At 37.1% G+C, this 20,719-nt stretch overlaps 1 protein-coding gene across 1 annotated transcript in view; it reads right to left on the bottom strand.

Annotated features, from left to right (window-relative positions):
- Window positions 1–17,378: 17,378 nt before the first annotated feature.
- LOC122789069 (protein rapunzel-like) overlaps window positions 17,379–20,719 on the bottom strand; it is a 90,712-nt gene continuing 87,371 nt past the window's right edge. The window contains exon 2 of the mRNA XM_044056262.1: window positions 17,379–19,509. Coding sequence (XP_043912197.1) covers window positions 18,247–19,416 — 1,170 coding nt within the window. The 5' untranslated portion in view covers window positions 19,417–19,509 and the 3' untranslated portion in view covers window positions 17,379–18,246. The remainder of the gene's footprint in view (window positions 19,510–20,719) is intronic.

The raw sequence follows: 20,719 nt of genomic DNA, 5'->3' as shown, positions 1-20,719 counted from the left end.
GTCAGCACAGTTGACCAGTTCAGAAACAGGAGCTAATATAATGCCAGCCCTTAAAACAAATCCAGAAGCTGTATCCCTTAATTTATTACCACAAAGCATGCCTGCAACACAACATAGATGGAGGATGGATGCTTTGATTCTTCAGGATAATATTTCAAAAACAAATATTCAGATTTTTTATTCCCAAAACATATCACAGTCGCCATCTTCTAGTTTCCTCTTGCACTATAGTGGGATTTCCTTAAATTAGAACTCCATATCATCTGCACTTGGGCAAAAGCTACTCTTCTTAATTCATTAGAAAACAAGACTGAAAACCCTAAAGGGCATACAGTTATGGCATGGGGTGATGATGAATAACTTAATTTCTAAATCTCTCTCTTTTAAAGAAATATAAGGTAACCTACCAGCATCTAAATATAGCCCTTAAAGGAAAAGCACAGCTGTATTTGGAAAGAGTTGTGACTCAGACCTGGACAGAAGGAAATAGACAGGGAAGCTCCTAGTGCATAGAATTAAACTCAGAAGAATGGCAGCTATAATTCCTGGAATTAGAGAACCGTCCTCTCAGCAATTCATTAATTAATAATCCTAGGGGACTCAATACAGTTTTTAAATCATTTTTCGTACTTCATATACTAACTAGCTCGAACAATGCTTATCAAAAGCCTTTACAAAATTTACTCTAAAAAGCTAACCTTCCTCCTGTCTTAGGGGCATATAAGCTTTCTTTAAATGCTCTGATTACTGCAAAAGGGGTCATTTGTGTAATCCATAACATGCAGAAAGAGAAAGACCAGGACTGGGTGGTTTTAATGCAGAATTCTCTGCTGTTTTATAGCATGGTCTGAGATATAATAAAACAAGCACAATACTGGTTATGGAATAAAGAGGGAGTTGTATTGTATGTTAAGCGCTTTTCATTTACTGCATTAGTAAACTTTATCTGACAAAATCATTAAAACATGTTTATAACCGTTAAATAGTTTAAAATTTGGCGCTGTTTTTCTACAACAGGAAATGACATCACAAGCCTAAATATGCTACTCCCCCCCATTCCATGTACCATTATTCACAAATAAATAAATATTTATATATGTATAACTACACATTCTAAATACACCAAATACACACAATATATGCGACTGCATAAATTAAAAATTATAATTAGCTGCCTAAGATATTAAATAAATATATATTTATATCCATAAATGAAATATTCATTTATTAACCTAAACAAAACTTCTTACAATTACTAAAGCAACCGTTATCTACTTAATGCTTTTAATTTTAAAATACTGTTAATACTGCAGAGATCATTGAGTCTGGTCCATGGATAAGAATGAAGCATAAGCTGCCATATTAACTCTGTCTTTTCCAATTGTAATTCCCAGGGACCACCTCTATCATTACTAAGCACTTGCCGCAATATTCCAAATCTAAAATGATGATCATGTTGCTCATGCACATGTTTGGCTAGTGCATTATTTAACTGATCTTTCCTTATTGCATACACGTGCTCATAGATTCTTTCCTTAAGAGACTTGGTGGTTTTTCCTATATAAAGTGATAGGCAGAGTCGACATACTGCCACATATATTACCCCCATGGAATTACAGTTACATTTACTCTTAATGGTGTATTCTGTGCCTTTTACCTGTATGCATTGGCCTTGATGGATATATCTACAATAATTGCACATTCCACATCTATTCATAATACCCACTGATTTATTGGCAATATAAATTGTCTTGCCATACTCCAACAAGTTTTTAAGATTACTTGCTCTTCTTACTACCATTTTAAAACCATGACACAATTTTGTTCTAATATTCAAATCCTCATCCATAAGTATCCAGTTTTTCATCATAATAGACTTAATTTCATAAAAATGTGTATTAAATGATGTTATGAAAAGTGCAGCATTATCCAGGTGGCATTCGCTCACACCTAAAGGTATTCAGATATTACTGTATGTTAAAATAGGTGCAAAATGACTACTTGATCTTTTTACTTTTACTTCATTGTACACTTCTTTAAGAATATGATTAGGATAACCTCTTTTTCTAAACATATTGATCAAGTTATTGCACTCTATTTCAAAGTCCGTATCTAAGCTGACCATCCTTGCCGCCCGGACCAGCTGTCCCTTAACTACTGATTTTTTATTAATTGACGGGTGTTCACTAGAAAAATGCAAGAATGAATTTGTGTAGGTTGGTTTTCTATAAATCTATTATTATTCCTATCCTTACTTAAAATAACATCCAAAAAAATTATCTCATTATCCACTTGTGTAAATGTCAAATATGGAGTAGTTGTATTAATATATGAAATAAATAAATCTAGTGCTGCTTGACTGCCATTCCAAAGGATGATTGTCATCCAAATAATGTAATTATAGACTAATATGGTGAAAAAACCCACTCCCATAAATGTACTGCTGTTCCCACACAGCCATAACTATATTCGCAAAAATTGTGCCACGAGGTGAGCCCATGGCTACACCCACCTGTTGTAAAAAAATATCTACCCTTAAAATAGATGTAATTGTTCTTAAGAACTATTTCCAAGAGTTCAGTGTACAAATTAATTTTTGACTGTGTGATGCCCTGTTCACCTAAAAAGACTTCTACAGCCTGTATACCGTCTTTATGAAGGATCACAGAGAATAAGTCCTTGATGTCCACTATTACAAGTATACTATGGTCACAATACTGTGTGTGTTTGATTAACTCAAGGAAATGCGATGAATCTTTACAAATTTGGGGACATTTCATTATCAAGCTTATTATTTGTCCAAATACTTTGCACATGCATAAGTAATTGAATTATGACCACTTACTATCAGTCATAATGGTGGATTGTTCGCATTCTATCATACCTCTCAACTGTCCAGATTTTTGCAGAATGTCTAGATTTTTGACTCACGTTTGGTCTGTTCCTCATAAAATCTGTAGTTTTCTGGCAAATGAGTCAAAGTCAGCATATAGGAGGGAAGTAGAGAACATCATAAACTGGTGTCAGAACTGTAATCTCTGTCTTAATACCAGCAAAATGAAAGAGATGATCACTGATACATGGAGGAATAGAGGGCAGCACTTACCACTATATACTGGTGAGTCTGAGGTGGAAAGAGTGGCTACATTCAAATCTCTCGGTATTAACATCTCTTAGGACCTTACCTGAACTCATAACATCACAGGCCTTTTAGGGAAAAGCCGGCAGTAACTGTATTTTCTGAGAAGGGTAAGGAAGTTTGGCATGCCCAACACCATCCTCTAGCAACTTCTTCAGATGTACAGTTAAGAGCATTCTCTCCCAGTCTATTACGGTATGGTTCAGGAATAGTACAATACAGGATCACAAGACTCAGTTGAGAGTAAGAAAAACTGTGCAAAATGTCATTGGAGTAACACTACCTGCATTGGGGGATATCTACACCAAAAGAGGTTTTAGGAGGGCCCAAAACATTATCATGGACACTACCCACCCACAACACAAACTGATTATGCTGCTACTGTCAGGGAGGCGTTACAAAAGCATGGCCACCAAAACAACCAAGCTATTACACAGTTAAATAAAACTATTTTGGAGGGAAAAGAACTTTTATGCCCAAATGCACTCTTTTGCACAGTTTTATATACATATATATATATATATATATATATATATATTTACTGATACTGGTATTTTTCTTGTTGTCTATTTGTTGTATGACATATGTTATATGACAAGGTGCCTAGGGAGGAGTTGTGGTATTGTATGAGGAAGTCGGGAGTGTCAGAGAAGTATGTAAGAGTGCCGTGGTACAGGATATGTACGCGGGTAGTGTGACAGCGGTGAGGTCTGCGGTGGGAGTGACGGATGCGTTTAAGGTGGAGGTGGGATTACATCAAGGATCAGCTCTGAGCCCTTTCTTATTTGCAGTGGTGATGGACAGGTTGACAGATGAGATCAGACAGGAGTCCCCGTGGACTATGATGTTTGCAGATGACATTGTGATCTGTAGTGAGAGTAGGGAAAAGGTGGAGTAGACCCTGGAGAGGTGGAGATATGCTCTAGAGAGAAGAAGAATGAAGGTCAGCAGGACTAAGACAGAATATATGTGTGTGAATGAGAGGGAGGATAGACAGAATATATGTGTGTGAATGAGAGGGAGGATAAGAGGAATGGTGAGGATGCAGGGAGTAGAGGTGGTGAAGGTGGATGAGTTTAAATACTTGGGATCAACAGTTCAGAGTAATGGTGAGTGTGGAAGAGAGGTGAAGAAGAGAGTACAGGCAGGATGGAGTGGGTGGAGATGAGTGTCAGGAGTGATTTGTGACAGACGAATACCAGTAAGAGTGAATGGGAAGGTCTACAAGAGGGTAGTGAGACCAGCTATGTTATATAGGTTGGAGACAGTGGCATTGACAAAAAGGCAGGAGTCAGAGCTGGATGTGGCAGAGTTAAAGATTTTAAGATTTGCACTGGGTGTGATGAGGATAGACAGGATTAGGAATAAGTATATTAGTGGGTCATCCCAGGTTGGAAGTTTTGGAGACAAAGCCCGATATGCAAGATTATGTTGGTTTGGACATGTGCTGAGGAGGGATGCAGAGAATATTGGGAAAAAGATGCTAAGGATGAAGCTGCCAGGTAACAGGAAAAGAGGAAGGCCTAAGATAAGGTTTATGGATGTGGTGAGAGAGGACATGCAGGTGGCTGGTGTGACACAGCAAGATGTAGAGGACAGGAAGAAATGGAAACAGACGATCTGCTGTGGCGACCCCTAATGGGAGCAGCCAAAAGAAGAAGATTACGTCTTCTTGTTAATTGTCATTGTTTTTAATATGCTGCCGGAGGACTTGCAGACTAAGATTTTCATTGTACTTAGTAACGCTGTCTGTAATACATATGACAATAAAGCTGAACTGAATTGAAATCACTAAGGATTGAAGTAACTAAATAATGACAGACACATGAGTTTCAGACTTTATAACTTTCAAAAAATGCATGCTAACACAATTCCTTTTACTCCATGTCATAGTTCTGTAAGCAGTTCAGATATGATTGCAGGAAAAATAGTCTCATTGCTAGGGTCAGTGTGATATCTGTATTAGTAGCTAGCAACATAGAAAATGTTATTCAGAATTGGAGGGGGCACATACTTGTATTTTTTAAAGATGCATCTAGTTATGTGCATGAGATTGCTGCTTTGCTATTATACTGTTTTTTTTTATATTGAAAACAAAGTTTTCAAGCTGCACAATAATGATAAACAAATTAGAAACGTGCATACTACTGCTGGTTTGTTCAGTTTTCACATCTGACATACATGTTAATTCTATTCTTTCTATGCATAAGAACTTCACAAGCTTGACTTATTTAACAGCCAGAAGTCTAGGCCAGGAGGAAATACTGTTGCAGCCCCGTACTTAATATAATATTCTCCAGGGCCACACAAATATGGGGGAAGTGTGACGAAGGAAGGTGCATATAACAATAAAAAGACAGCACTTTATCGATAAGGACTTTAAATTGGGAAAGGCAAATTGTTAAGCTGTTTGGCAGAATTTAGCTCCTAAGGAGCATGTTTTGGAGTTTAGCTTGCTTTCAATTTTCTCAGCAGATTGTAGTTTTGATAATTAGGATAAAGCAGGTATTGGTTCTTTCCATCACTAAGCAAAACATTCCCATTTTGATAGGATTGTCACAGCAGCAGACTCATAATATTGTTTGATGGATGTATTTTTCTCATTTGGCAGCCACTGACATTCTAAGAGTTCTGGTATAACTGTAGAGCTTGTAGGGTACCTACATAGGCTCAGTGTATGCTGCAGTAGTTAGCAGAGGCTTATAGCTGATGGAAGGTCTCTGAAAGAGATGAAGTGGAAGAAGCAGTTGAATTTTGATGATAGCAGAAAGGGTTCCGCAGAAGATGCAGAGCTGAATGTGCATCCTTAAGTGCAGTCTACAGACACACTATTACCTGTAACATCTAATTCAGGTTGAGGGGTGGTAGTACTACTACCACTGTAATCTTTTGCTGTCACCATAATGTGCAACAAAATGATATTTCAGACAAGAATTTAGATCATTGACCAGTAGGTTTTATGGAGTCTTTGGAGGAATAAAAGAATGCATCTATGTATGCAGAGAACAGAGGGTAATAACCATATTGCTGCAGTTACTTGCTCACAAAATGCTAATGTAATAAGTACATCAACTAAGGCAAAGACACTAACAAAATCAAGGTTATATGTTCATAGGCCCATGCTATGCTACTGATCAGATACATCAGTTGTAGCCTAGCCAGAGCTATCCCCACTACTTGCTACCCCTTTCCATAAGGGTACATGTATAAGTAGAGTAGGAGTGAATTTCCTGTCACCCATCCACTCATTAAAATTGTGTTTGAAGACAGTCTGGGAGCTACTTTGATGCTGAAGGGCAGTCTGTTCCAAAGAAGAGGAATTCTTTGGAGTAGGTATTTATAGTGCCAGCCTATACTATTTCTATTATGGTGAAGGTTTGGATCTCTTTTGTGAATGTTGGAGGTATTATAGAATTTGTGAGCATGTAGGAGGTTATATAATATAGATTCATTTGAGGCCTTGTAGGCTAGGCGGACATCACCATAAAGATGTCTGTATGAGATGAGAAAATAAAATGACCTTCAGTCCTTCCGCATTGGATATGGAACTGAGACCCTTGATTTTTGGCGATAATAGAGAACACTGGACTGCAGTAGTGTGTTTGTGTACTGCTTAGAAGCGTACTTCGACAACTGCTAGCTGTTGCTCTAACAAGCTAAACCTTATCATAAAAAGCATTTTATAAAAAGTCATATCAGAAAAAAAATCCAGTAAACAAATATTAAAAAAAAATCAGTAATGATGCTAAGTGATCCTTCATATGAAACACTAATATAAGCATTTCTATGGCTGTGTATTTCTACAGAGTGACCTTGATTTGCCCTTTCCCTCATAAAATGTTTGATTTTCTGGTAAACCACTAAAAAATGCAGTTACTCAATGTCGGACATTAGATCGTCCTAGTTCAGAAAATATGTGTTGATTGCAAAGCCTGTTGTACCATTGACTTTTAATGTACTTGATTTTACCTCCTATTTTTGTCTTGTCCCTTCTGAAATTTTTGTTTTTTTGAGAAATAACTAAGGTGTACAGTCAGTCTGTAATGTCAAACATTAAGAGTGTAATACTGCTTAATGTTCATAAAATGCATGCTGATGTTCTATTAACTTTTTAAGTGGATTAAAAACAGCTTCCAAAGTGTTATATTGGTGTTGGTAGTGACGTAGGCAATACTGGCATCTTCATTCTTCAATGCAACGTATGCATGGCCCAGTGTTCTCCATTACTGCCAGATTTTCTTTCTCAACAAATGTTGAGATCTTTCCATTTGGGTCATGTGTTTACTCACTTAAATACTGAAGGGGACACTGTATAAAGTTATGGGTCCAATAAGGAAGAATTAGAGAGAGATGATAACATCCTTTGACCTGGAAGATACGTTTCATAATCCAATGAGCTTGAAAGGAAGGTTTTATGAAAAGTGTTGATACATGGGGGTGAAAAGTGAGTTCATTGTTCACAAAGTTAAGCAGTTTGCCAAAAGTTATATCTGTCTGAGGAGTGTGTCATCTCTGCCATAGGTGCTGGCTTGTTCATGTTTATCAAAGAAGAAAAACAGTACTCTTATTTTTAGCATTCACTTTTAGGCCATGTTCCTGGCATCATTTGTTAGTAGATGCTAGCCCTTCCTGCAAGTTCTGGTGGTCTTCTGGTGGTTGTTCATGGTAGCTCCGGGTTTACAATCATCATCAAACATGGTAAGTCATAAATCTTGAAAGTTAGCTTTGACTTCTGTGAAGTAGATACCGAACAGGAGCAGTCCCAGTATAAAGCTCTGGGGAACCACATTAGTAAGTGACCTTTTTTAACAGACAGTACCTCTAACACTAATTTGTTGTGTTCTCTCCATGAGCAAATTCAAGATTCGGTGGCTCACATGGGGTTTACGTTTAGTTTGATTAGTTTGTCTATGATATCCAGGTTTGGAATGGTAACAAAGACCTTAAACAGGTCCAGGTAAACAGATGTATCATTTTCCACTGTCTCTGTGACTTTTTGAAAGTCCACTAGGATTATACATTGCATAAAAACTGTCTTTATATTAATTTTGTAAAAATAATTAAATTTAATGTATGTGCACTAGAGTGCTACCTCCAAAACTATCCTTGTATAGTTTTTATAAAACATTCTCTTTAATGTATGCATATTACACATTGCAATTAATTGTTGAACTCTTGACAGGTCTCTGTTATAACTGCTATTGCTTTAATAGATGTTTTGCACATTGTCATAACTTTGTATTTGTAGCCATGGAGCTTTCCTTCCCAGGCCTTCTCTGAGCATGGAATTGAATTCCCATTTTGTCTTTCCCAGTAAACAAATGTAAATAAATAAATACATTTATCAACCAGGATCTGCCTTTTATGAACCCAAGCTGGTATACGACTGCAGGCTGTCTATATCATACTCTACATGGTCTACAATAATGCCATTTATTAACATACAGATAATGCTAGCAAAGCTTACTACTCTGTAGTTGCCAGGATGAGTAGTGGGTTCATCCTTGTGGTAGGGAATGATCATTGACCGCAGGTACAACAAACACCTGATAGGCTGAGGAACTGTTCTGAAGTATGTCAGTGAGACAGTACGTAGTACTTACAAGGGAAACGCATTATATATCCACTATTCCCTTAGAGTTAATGTTTTTCATTGAGGGCTTTTAAGTATTGTACAGAGGTGATCATAGGGAGAAGTCTGAATTAAATTTGTCAGTAAATATACTGGCTATGTTCCCGGGGCACAGTAGGTATTGAAAACATTCATCTCCATGCAGTGTTGGGTATTGCTCCTAATTTTAACATAGCTGAAGGGTTTATGACTCATTTTGATAGTGGTGACAAGTTTCAGCCCATGAATAGCCTTGACAGCATTGATTTTGTTCCACTGTTCTTTATTTGGGTTCCTGAGTGAAATTTCAGAGGAAATTTTTTCAGATTGTTTTTCAGACAGAGGATGTTTTTTTCATTTGTTATAAAAGCTGTTCATGCTAGCAGTCCACCATGGTATTTTTTTTCTCCAAAATTTGGATTTCTGTTGAAACAGGACAAACATCTTGGTGCATGTTTTGAAATAAGCACCAACATTATCAGCAAGCACAGTGATACTGGCTGCAGTCTTTCATGGTGGAGTCTTACTAAACCACATCAGATCATCATTTAATTGAAGAAGATTAACCTTGAAGAAATCCCTTACGATTAACTGGGTTTAGATGCATTTTTGAGTGGAATTCTGATGGTGGTGGATACGACTATGGTCAGATCTAGCCAGACACTAGACTACTGTAGGAGAAGCATAATGGCAACATGTTAGTAATTACAAAGGCGTGTTACCTAATCAGGAAGTTGGCCCTGATTAAATACTGGAAGCACTGAATGTACATATTTGTAGTAATGTTTGTTTTGCAATTTATAGATGGGTAGCTGAAGTCCCCAAGGACAATACTGATAGGTTGCATGAAGAGGGACTCTAGTTTTTTTTTTTTTGGTACCATAGAAGAGATTCCATAGTTTATAAGGATATGGTAATGTATAGTATTTATGGTTATCAGGATGTGGAGGAGTTCTAGGTCATTGCCTTGCAGTACAAATCTAGCTGTGATGCATCACCACTTTGTAGAGAGTCTGAATGAATTACAGGGATTATATCTTAGTATAGTATCACTAAACTGGAACCCAGTTTCTGTTATGATTCCCGTGGCTAGGAAATCAATTTTTTGTTGAGACTTATAACACTGAATTGCATTACATTTGTGTTGTCCTGATCTGTTTTGCATAGGTTGAAAGATAGTAGCAAATGGCATTGCTTAAAAAAAGGCCCTAAATAGATGGATAAAGTTTGGACCAATATTTGAAAGCCCTGCAAAGAGAGTTGCAGACCATCCTGTGTGAAGCAAGTAAAACTCTCAACCACATCCCTCCTGGCTGACATGCTTTGGACCTCCATTGAATGACACCATTAAATAAGCCAGCTGTTAAAGTAAATTATTTTTGTTCATATTGTGACATCATTCTCAGTAAAGGTAAGATGCTGCTGAAGATCCGTTTTATATCAACCTCGGTTAGATATTCAGAGAGTGTCATTGTATTTGTATTCATATAATCTGGGGATGCGCATGCTCCAACTTATTTACACCTAGATGAATAATGACCAACTTGCGTATGTCCCCAGGGAGTAGGGGCTTGCGTGTCCTCATCAGAGGTCAAGCTAACTGTTTTAGCAACAATGCCATTCTCCAATTTGGCACTCCTCCTAAAAAAGCACTAATTTGTGAAGAATGACATTAAAAAATATTTTTTTTTCTTCTTTTACACTGTTACAACTGCTTGCTACAAATGAAGCAATCAGTTGTTACAGTTTCAACCAAACACAGAGCACTACAGCCCTCAGTTTTTACTGCAAATGTAATACCAACATTTGAATGTCAGTATTCACTAAAGAGTAATCGGGATTGGTTGATCATGCTTCCATTACTTTTGCCCCTGGGAAGGCTACCCCCTTCATCCCATCCTAGGTACACTGCTGGTCGTCATCACCTGATATATCCTGGTATCTGAGTGGAAGCTGATGATTGTCCTTTTTTTGTGCATCTTGCTGAGAGATATATCTGTGTTTCTCACTATGAAGATGCCTATAACCAGGATATTTCCATCTACATTTGCTGGCCTGAGTAGCTTTAACTGTGCTAGTTTTTTTTTACCCTTCTTAGCACTGTACATTAGATGATGTTAGTAGTGCAACTGGTCAAGTGTCTTTCTGCTGTTGAGGATTTTCTGTGTCAAATTTACACTTTTGAGTCCTCTTTAGTTTAAGAAGGTATTTTTTAAAGAACCCCCAGCAAGGAAAGGATTTCCATTTGTTGTGTGGAATGGTGATAATAGGAGTGTACTGTCAAGCTTAGACCCAGACAAAAACTGACCTCTTTTAAGGACAAAAGTGCTTAACTAGTATTTTTGTGGTGGTCAATAAATTGTTTTATTTGAATACTTGCATCCTGTTTGATTTGTTGTCTCTGTGAAGCTTGGAGATCAGTTTTTTGTCTGGTTCTAAGTTTCATTATACTGACTTGTCCCTGGTATCATCGGTTCATGGGTACTGTCAATCTGATGGGGGTGGTGTATATGCTTTGGTGAGAGGCTTGCCTCTGATTTTAGTGCATATTTACAGCTGCCACCTGTAGGTTCGTGTAAGGTAGGAATAAAGGGTAGGCAGTTGATGCACTGTTTCAGGTTAACAAGTACTAATAAGCCAACAGCATCTCATTTAAGAGTAGACTGTGACCCCCTAGTAGCAAGTTGGTTATAGTAGAGTAACAGGTGTAAATTTAAATAGTTGATTATTCCACTTTGTATCAGATCTTTGTGTCTTACCTAATAGGCTCTAGTATATTAGTGCAGTGGTTCTGTAAAAGCTAACTTAATAGCAAGGAGGGACTTCACTGTAAGAAGGCATAATTATCATAGGGAGTACTGATTATACTCCTAGATGGGGTAATTAGCATAGGGAGTGCTGATTATACTCCTAGATGGGGTAATTAGCATAGGGGGTGCTGATTATACTCCTAGATGGGGTAATTAGCATAGGGAGTGCTGATTATACTCCTAGATGGGGTAATTAGCATAGGGGGTGCTGATTATACTCCTCGTATGATTTGCCAGATTATAGGGTTTACAATCTAGCAATGTGCCTCCTAATAAGACTTAAAAAAATGGAGGAATTTAACCTAACAGTACGTCTGGTGGAGGACTAATATTAAGTTGTAATTTCACCAGGTCACACTGACATCCCAGAGCACTGTATTATGCAGACAATGATAAGGAATGAGTTTCACATAACTACAGCAGAAATTGATCAAGTCCAGTCATAATCAGCCAAAATCAAGCAGCAGAATGTCAAGTCCAGTCATAATCAGCCAAAGTCAAGCAGCAGAATGTCAAATCCAGTCAAACAGCTACATCAAGCAGCAAGTTTGCAAGCAAGCTGTTCTGCATTTCAGTGCAGCCTAAACACACTGAGCTAAATGGTTTGCACAGCAAGGTTAATTTAACAGCAGTAGACAAATTTACCAGGCAGTCATCTAGACAACTGCAGAACCACCTCCGGTGAGTAAACACCTAGAACTCAAACAGAGTGCCTTCTCTTTCAAAGCCATATTACTGTGTAAGCAGAATAGTGACAAACTAGTAGTACAGTGAACAACAGCAAAGTGCTGAGATTAAAATAACATAATTGTCACTGCCCGTGTTCTAGTGGGAAGCAGAAGGAGGCCAGGTCTGGCTGTTATCAAACAAAATCAAGTAGCAGATAAATCTAAAGAGCAGGTAGCTCCATTAACAAACTCCTGACTATGCAAGATACAGGCAACAATAGTCTAGATCAAATGCAGATATATAACAGGCTGATCCAATACCATTTTATGTTATGTAATACCCAGGTATACCAATTGTCATGATCCATCACTGAGAGAGACATTTTGAAAGGAGTCTATGTCAGTGTCATTGTCTTTCTTTTTGGCTAGCAAAGTAGCATAGATAGATAAACTCCAGACTACAGTCCAGGGGATTAAAGTTCAGTTAGAGGGTCATGTATACGATGGAACTGCTAGAGGGAAGTGGAGTTTTGCCCATGAGTGGAGGTTCTGTGCTAGTGGAGGCAAATTGTTTTTTGAGCCAAAGTAGATGCCAGAGTTTTAAGCACTCTCTGGGCTGGTTGTGTGGGATGGCTGAAAAGTTGTGCTCATCCTAAGACCCATTCACAGAGGCCACACCATATTTCCTGCCCAGCCTACAGGAGTAACATCAGTGCATGGGGTGGGGGGCTAAGAAAGCCTCGGCGTGATAGTACATGTAATGCTGTTAGAATCCAACTCAGTTTTGCAATCCATTTACCCCCCCCCCTACACAACCAACCAGGATTGCCTCAGCTGGGGGGGGGGTGTTACCGGCATGAAACTGCTCTCACATTTCTCCTTCATTCCATCATGGGGCCTCCAACCATGGAAGGGATGGTACCACGACTGAGAGTTAGGAGATGGTGATCAGCTGGGAAGGCTCATGCAGGGAACAACAAAAATAAAAATAACCCTACCTTAAGTTGTTAATACAGTATTTGGGGTGAGGCTAAAGCCAATGATATCATTGCAAGTTTAGCTGTATTAAACATGAATTAATAGTTTAGATATCAGAACCAGACCTAGAACAGATGATATGCTGTAACTGTTGGTTTGAGCTGTGAAATACTGCAAACCATATTACACTTTACCTACAATCTGAATTATATAGTAGATGCATCCATTATCAAAGCTGTTCAGTTTTCCATTTCATAAAGTAGATGCTAAGGCTGCTTTTCAGAATATCCTACATTGTCAGTTATAGCTTTCATGTGTTAACCAATTAAACACAAAATGCATGAGTTGACCTGATGGTGCAAGGGCAAGGTGACCATACATGCCACCAACAATCTGATTTAGGAAAGAAATTTGAGAGGAGGTGAGTTAGCAGGTAGGGTGTAGCATGAATGTTCTCTGCACTCTAAGAGAAGGGTGGCCACTCAGTAGACACTGAAGGGTTCTCCCAAATCTTCTGCCTACATGCTTAAATGGTAGTGGTACTAGGTATATTAGGAGGCATACCTGTCCAGAATTTCACAGAACATCTAGACTTTGGCCCATAGTTTTGGTTTCTTCTCATAATTCTTGTGGTTATCTGGCAAATGATTGATGAATTAAGTCACTATATATAGATATTTGTGTTTCTGACTTCATATTCATCCAAAAATGCATGCTAGTGCAAACATATTATTCTAGCACCTTTCTAAGTTTATAAGAGCAGTATGGACCTTTTCCCTCTATTATTTTTGGCTTTGTCCATATTTCTTGTGTTAAGAAGTTGAACAGTATAAGGCAGTCTCTATGATGGTATTGCATGTCAGCATAACACCAGGAGAAAAAGACACACAGGAGCTAGTATTTGACACCTATGGAATCTTGTTGGCAGCCAGAAGGATAGGTACCTTATATAGAGAGAAGACAGTAAAGGGGGTGGGTATTAATGATGTGGATGTAGTAGAAAACCTGGCAAGAGGGCCACAGGCATTTGCCTCATCCAAATGATATAAAATATATCGCTAGGCACAAGTGCCTCTTTTCATGGTCAGTCAGGGAGCACTTTCTGTCTAAGTGACTTACAGAGAATCAATATGCAAATGGAGACTGAGAGAATCAAACTCAGGAATATATTGTGAAACTTCTTCCGAGGCCATAGCAGTTATTCTCAGTGGTAAACTGCCAGACAAAACTGATCCCTTGCGTGTGCATATTTTTATTTCTACAGCACCCCCAATATTGTCTACACAGCCATCGGGAAGTTTTTCCTTATGATGTAACATCTCCCTTGTAAGGTTCATACATACTAAAGGGGGTTGAAGTGGGTGAAGAGTGGGACTGTCACCCACTTCTATGAGTGATGTAACTCCTCAGGAAGCCTCACCCTCACATCTTCAAGCAGATGGCTCTTGTTAAGTTCCTGGCCTGTGCTGCAGATTCATTATAATAAATAGTACTCATGATGTGCGCTCATAATCACGTGTGTTCACCTCTGTCCCTCCAGTACCCAGGCCATTACCCAAGTCTGTGTTGACCAAGTTGTTGTCAAGACTCCATCCCACTAGACCATGGAGACAGCAGGGGGTTTTCTTACTGTTTATGTCTGTAATTCTTGGATATATTGCTTTTCACAGGTGAAAGTGATAATGGACAGCACAGAAAATGAAATAATTTAATGAAGTCTGGGATATGTAAACATTCTTCTGTTAAAGCACACACACCAGGTTAGGACTGGTAAAGTCATGTCATTGCTTGCCTTTTAAATGCATTTATAAGCCCATCTCACCAGGATAAACTTGTATGCTTTCAGTGAACAACATGTTCAATAGAATGGAACAAAAATATTATGGGATAAGAATTTGTGAACAAGTAGAACAATAAGTTAAAGTACGGACAATTTTTTTTAAAGAAGTCAACAGAATGCGATATTGATAATCTGCACAACTGGATGAACACAAGCAATAGAAAAATCAACAGTTTTAGGATTTTATATATAACCACAAATGAATAACCATTGCTGTGTTAATTGTTGAGCAGTTGCTAACCCTGACAAACATTATTCTTTTACTACAAACTCTGAGCTAATAAGGTTCCCTATTATATCAGCGAAAGCTGTTTGATCAACCATTTTAAATCAAAACCGCAAAATCCTTAACATACGGAACAGAGATTTTTTTTCCCAGTGAAAAAAATCACTGGCCCGTTTTCAGGACTTTGCCATTTCCTCCACTGTGGTGCAATCTTGGAGATGGTATATTTAAGTAGGAGGGGGTGTGGGGGGCACAACCCCCCACTTTATTTTGTGTTTGTTTTTTTTTGTTTTTTTTATGGAGCAGCGATTTTTTTCCCTGGGAAAAAAATTGCTGTTCTGTGTGTTCGGCATTTTGCCATTTTGATTTTTAAGGGTTGATTATACAGCATTCGCTGTTATAATATAGACCCCCTCAAAACACTCTGGTTATTCACAGAGGCTGGGAAGGATGAGTAAGGATTAAAGTCCATCATTGTGCTCAGTAGTGACAGTATTCTGGACATGCTGGTAACTAATATAAATTAAAAACAAGCATTGAAACAAAGGACAGTAATTGTGAAAAGAAGAATCTTATGAGTTTGTTAAGAAATAGATGATGGAACTGTGAAGACACAGAAATGCAATAAATATCTGCACAGATAGTAAGTGCATGTAAATGAATAAATCAGATGATGATTAGAAAACAGTAACAATTCTCAAATGAATGAGAAAGAAAAGTAAAAAAGACATAACAGAATGGATACAAGTAGCCAACAAAGCAAGGTTGACTGGAAATGTTAGCTTGGAAAAGAATTGAGTTATATGTGGAGAATATGTAATCAATATGCAACAGAAAAGAAGGTACTATCCTACATTTTAATGAGCTATGAAATGTTGGAAACATATTTGAAGAAACAAAGTTTTAACATGGAGAGAGTCAAAAGGTGACAGTAGAAATGATAAGTACTGAAAGCAGGCTGCATATTTGCAGAAAATGCCGACAGATTGAACTAGTAGAATTTATGACCAAATTTCATCTATGCTTACTGTGAAGTATGTCACATAAAATCACTACAGAAAAGGACCAGGTGGAGTTTGCCAAGTAATACACTTACAAACATGCCATTCCATATTTAAACAAAGTTATATGCAGTTCATTAATAAGCATTCATTTGTAGCAACCATGTTTCAAGCAAAAAGTGACTAAGGACTCATCTAATCAATGTAGAGTATGTGCAGTATGTTACACCTCTGTTATCGCATCGTAAGTGTTGAAGTATCCAAGTGGTAGATATTATAAAGCACCACTTTTGAAATGAATTACTTCATTTGTTACAATATCTGAAGAATACACACTTTGTGTCCTTCATGAGTGTATCCCTATCTCAGCGTGGGAGTGCTGTCCTTTTTTAGTTGGCCTACATCTCAATAGTTCATAGAACTGGGTGTGATTAAATATATCATAGTGCCTACTTCATATACAGCATTTTTAAGTAAACTGTTGAAAAATAAGTACTGTCAAAATAAAAGTTAAATTACAAGTGTTAATTAGCTTTCCTGAAGCACTCCCACAGAAGGCTACAGTTAGGAAATAATACTTACAACAGCTAAATAACACTGAATCTTCTAGTAATGCAACTTTATAATTTTTTAATGGGTCCAATTTATGTTTTCTTGCTTGCTTTTAGGATGCAACTGCAATTGATGAGCTGTGAAGAGCATTCTATAAAATGTTGTGAAAGCCACATCTATGACATTTTTAGTATAGTCAAATGACATGCCTCTCAACATACAGACACTGAAAAAGGAACTAGGTACATCTTGCCAAAACTCTGGGCACCTAGTCATCATAAAATGTTAATACCGAATAGCATATAAGTCTTACCACTTCCAGTAGGATTGTGGGATACTACTTAGAAACACAAGTTGAAAGCAATGAGAGTGACAAAAATGATGCAAAAATATAAGCATATTATGAAATGCACAATGCAAAATCTATAGAATTTAATGAATGATTCTGTATAACTGTACCTCACAAAGTCCTTTATTTTTGCTTTTAAAAATGTGAGATGCAACATCTGGGCCTTCATTCTTTAAGTAACTGATGGCACCAGCATATTGGCCATATAGACATATTTCTTATATACTAAACAGCTTCAACATGTATGGAAGGGACAATTCAAATAATTATGTGCAGGGGTAAAGCAAGGCTGAAAATAGGAACATACCTCCAAAAATAGGTCTTTCGTGTAAAGGGCTAAATCAGTCCCGAAAATTAGTACATAGCTCAAAAATAGGTGCAGTCGAGAGGCCTGAAGGTTGTTTCACAGTGAATTTTAGCACACTAACTTTAGTACTATCTTCTGTTTGAACAGTAGCACACAGCATAAAGACTGAGGTGTTATGGGAATGGTAATTTAAGAAAAGGTCATGATTAACGAATTTATTTGAGTCACAATACTAAAATTCATTTACATCATTTTATTCAAATTGGAAACATATACAATGAAAATAGTCTGAACTTTATCTAAAATTAATATTAGAAACTATGTCATGTCTATAAATTACTTAACTAAACTCATTCACTTGGCCAGTAAAGCTAATCAGTTCTAGAAGCATTTATACGGATAAAGTTATAAACATTTCACATAGTGTTAATGCAGATGAGGATACCTAACCTGAACTGAATTCAATCACCTGAGAGGAATAAAGCCTGGGCACCTATTATTTATATTATTCATGCATTTATATAATGAACTGTGAAGTGTTTCAAACAACGCAGAAAGTGTTTATACAACTGTATGACCTAAGAAAAATGTCCATATATCAGATCATTAAGCTCATTTTATTCATAGGTTCCCCCATAAGTCTCCATTATTTGCAGCAAGGATTTCAACTATTATACTCACTGTGCTGTTGAATGCCGCTTTATTCCACTGATGTATCATTGCTGATCAATGATAGCTACTTAAAAAGGAGCAGAAATGTGATGCCTATTCTGAATGGACATACAAAGTAACATTCCTATAGTTTTCCCAGTAATAACACTCCTCAGGAAAATTCCAGGCAGCCCATATGTCCCTGTAGCGAGCAACAGCATGTATGACACAGCCTGGCATGTTTTCATTGATATATTCTACAACTCTGGCACTATCATCTGTTTTCTTGTCTAGGCCTTCCATTAGCTGCCGAATTTCATCCTTGTCTATGGGCTGTGGCTTGCTTGTATAAGAAATAACAACATGAGAGTTATTTACTTTGAAGTTTTCCAGCTGACTTTTGCCAACCAGAAAGTGATATTTTTCCTTTGACTGCCAGCTGCTGGAGTGGTTATAGACACGCACAGACCAGTTAATCCAATCATACTTCTTCTTTAAGAAATTATGGATGTATTTTGCTAATTGCCTGTTACTCCTGCCATTGCTGTCTTTAATAAGTTTCTCTGTATCCCTTTGGGCCTGTTCTGCAAAAGACTCGATGCAGTTGTTAATCACATCTTTCATCTTGTTTTCAACATCCTGCATCTTCTCATGCCACTTCTTTGCTACAGCTTCATGGTCATCTCCAATGACGGCTGCATGACCCATAAGAGCAATCAGACCAAGGCAAAATAGTTTCTTGAGCCTTGCACAGAAATCTTCCATCACTCGACGGTTGTTTTGCTCATATCTCACTGCAATGTCCAGAATGGATTCTCCAAAGCTGTTATTTCCCATTACTGCATCATAAAGAGTGTAAAGGTTTTTACTTCCCCCACTTTTGCTGTAGTGATCAAGAAAAAGATTTTTCTTGACATCTCTAAACTGTGGTTTGGCATTAAGGATATCCATGTACTTTCTAAACTGGCTCTCAAGTGTTTCTTCAATTATGGAGTACTTCAGGTCAATCTTGCTTTTGGCTATCTCCTTGGCTATGTCTTCTAACTCTTCTGTGAGTACCTCAATCTTATCTTTTACAATTTGAAACTGTTCTTTAACATACTTTGCCTCATTACTGTCCACGTTGTCCAAAGCAAGTTGAACAATTGGTGCAGCAATCTGGAAAATAGGGAACAGCTCTCCTACTGTGCTAGCAAGAATTTCTGCTCCTTGTTGAAGAATCTCCATCACATTTTCAATAGTTTCTTTTTTATCTGCTACAAAGCTTTCAAGCTGATTTGACATTTTTGCAGTAACAGAAAATCTTCACTGGAATAGATTCGGTACAACCACAATATTTATTGGTATGTCAGGTGTTATTCTGTCGATCTGTAGTTACTGAAACAAAATACAAATAAAATAAATAACTGTGTTATTGTAGTTTCTAAAAAGAAGATACGAATTGAGGCAGTATCTTAATGGTTATGGTAAATCAGACAAATCAAGAATGATATTTAGTGCATTCAGTATTAATTCCTATCAGATTCATAATAGCCAAGTCTGAATAGTTTTATTAACTTTGTGGCTTCTATTCATATTGTGGAATATGAAAAGAGAATTGTTGTGCTACTTTTTATCAAATAAATGAAATACAAGCAGCAAAGATTTAAACTACACCTACACAGAAATTAGATTAACAACAGAGACAATAGAGCATAATTAATCAGCACATCTAATACAAAAATAAAAAAACACACTGATAGTATGGGAAGCAATTAATTTTATTGCAGTCTGATGACCTGTAATACTACAAAATGGTCACAGTAATGTTTTGCTCTTTGTTTTTAGTAATGGACCTTCATTTTTTGTTTGTTTGCTAGTCCATCATCCATGCATCATTTTATTTGCCAGAATACTTGTTACTGCAATGAATAAGAAAGAAGCACATGGAGAGGTAGATATAACTATGATATTTAAAGTGAAGTATGTACTTTCCCATTATGTTGAGTAAAACATGTCTGCATAAACAAAGCAACAATTGAATCAAACCATTATCTTCCTAAATATTATTATTTGCCGATTATATTTTAATTGCAGGAAAAATAATTGATGTTATTACGGCATATCAATATGAAATCCCAATGAAAGCTTTTTGGAGTAATTTACAACATGCTGTAGTTTTATAACGTCTGCACTGTATGAAATTTTAAATGCAGAATTTTATTACACTTGGTTAGGGGAATACAGCTCTCATTACCAAGTATGACACACAAAAAATCAAACAAAATAATGTTATGTTTATAAAGTAATAGCATACTTTGAGTAGGAAACATAAAATTAAACTTGTAAATACTTACCAACGTTTCTATGATTTGCCTGAAATAAACTTTAAAGGACCATGATCACAGCATTGTCTTTTTTACCACCTTTGAAATATGCACTTTTGAGGATGCATAATAATTTGTACAGAATATATAAACATATATAGAAATGTACTTGACAACATGACATATCTAAATTTATTACTCTGTAATAAAGAAGTAGGCCATATAATGTTTGGAATTCAGTCAGCTCAGAAAGTTTGGAATTTATATTGTAGTCTCAGGTT

The sequence above is a fragment of the Protopterus annectens genome, chromosome 14.part0 (assembly GCF_019279795.1).
Source record: "Protopterus annectens isolate FY-2018-M chromosome 14.part0, PAN1.0, whole genome shotgun sequence".
Lineage (NCBI taxonomy): Eukaryota > Metazoa > Chordata > Ceratodontiformes > Protopteridae > Protopterus > Protopterus annectens.
The sequence above is the reverse complement of the archived record's forward strand: the minus strand, read 5'-3'. Positions and strand labels throughout refer to the sequence as shown.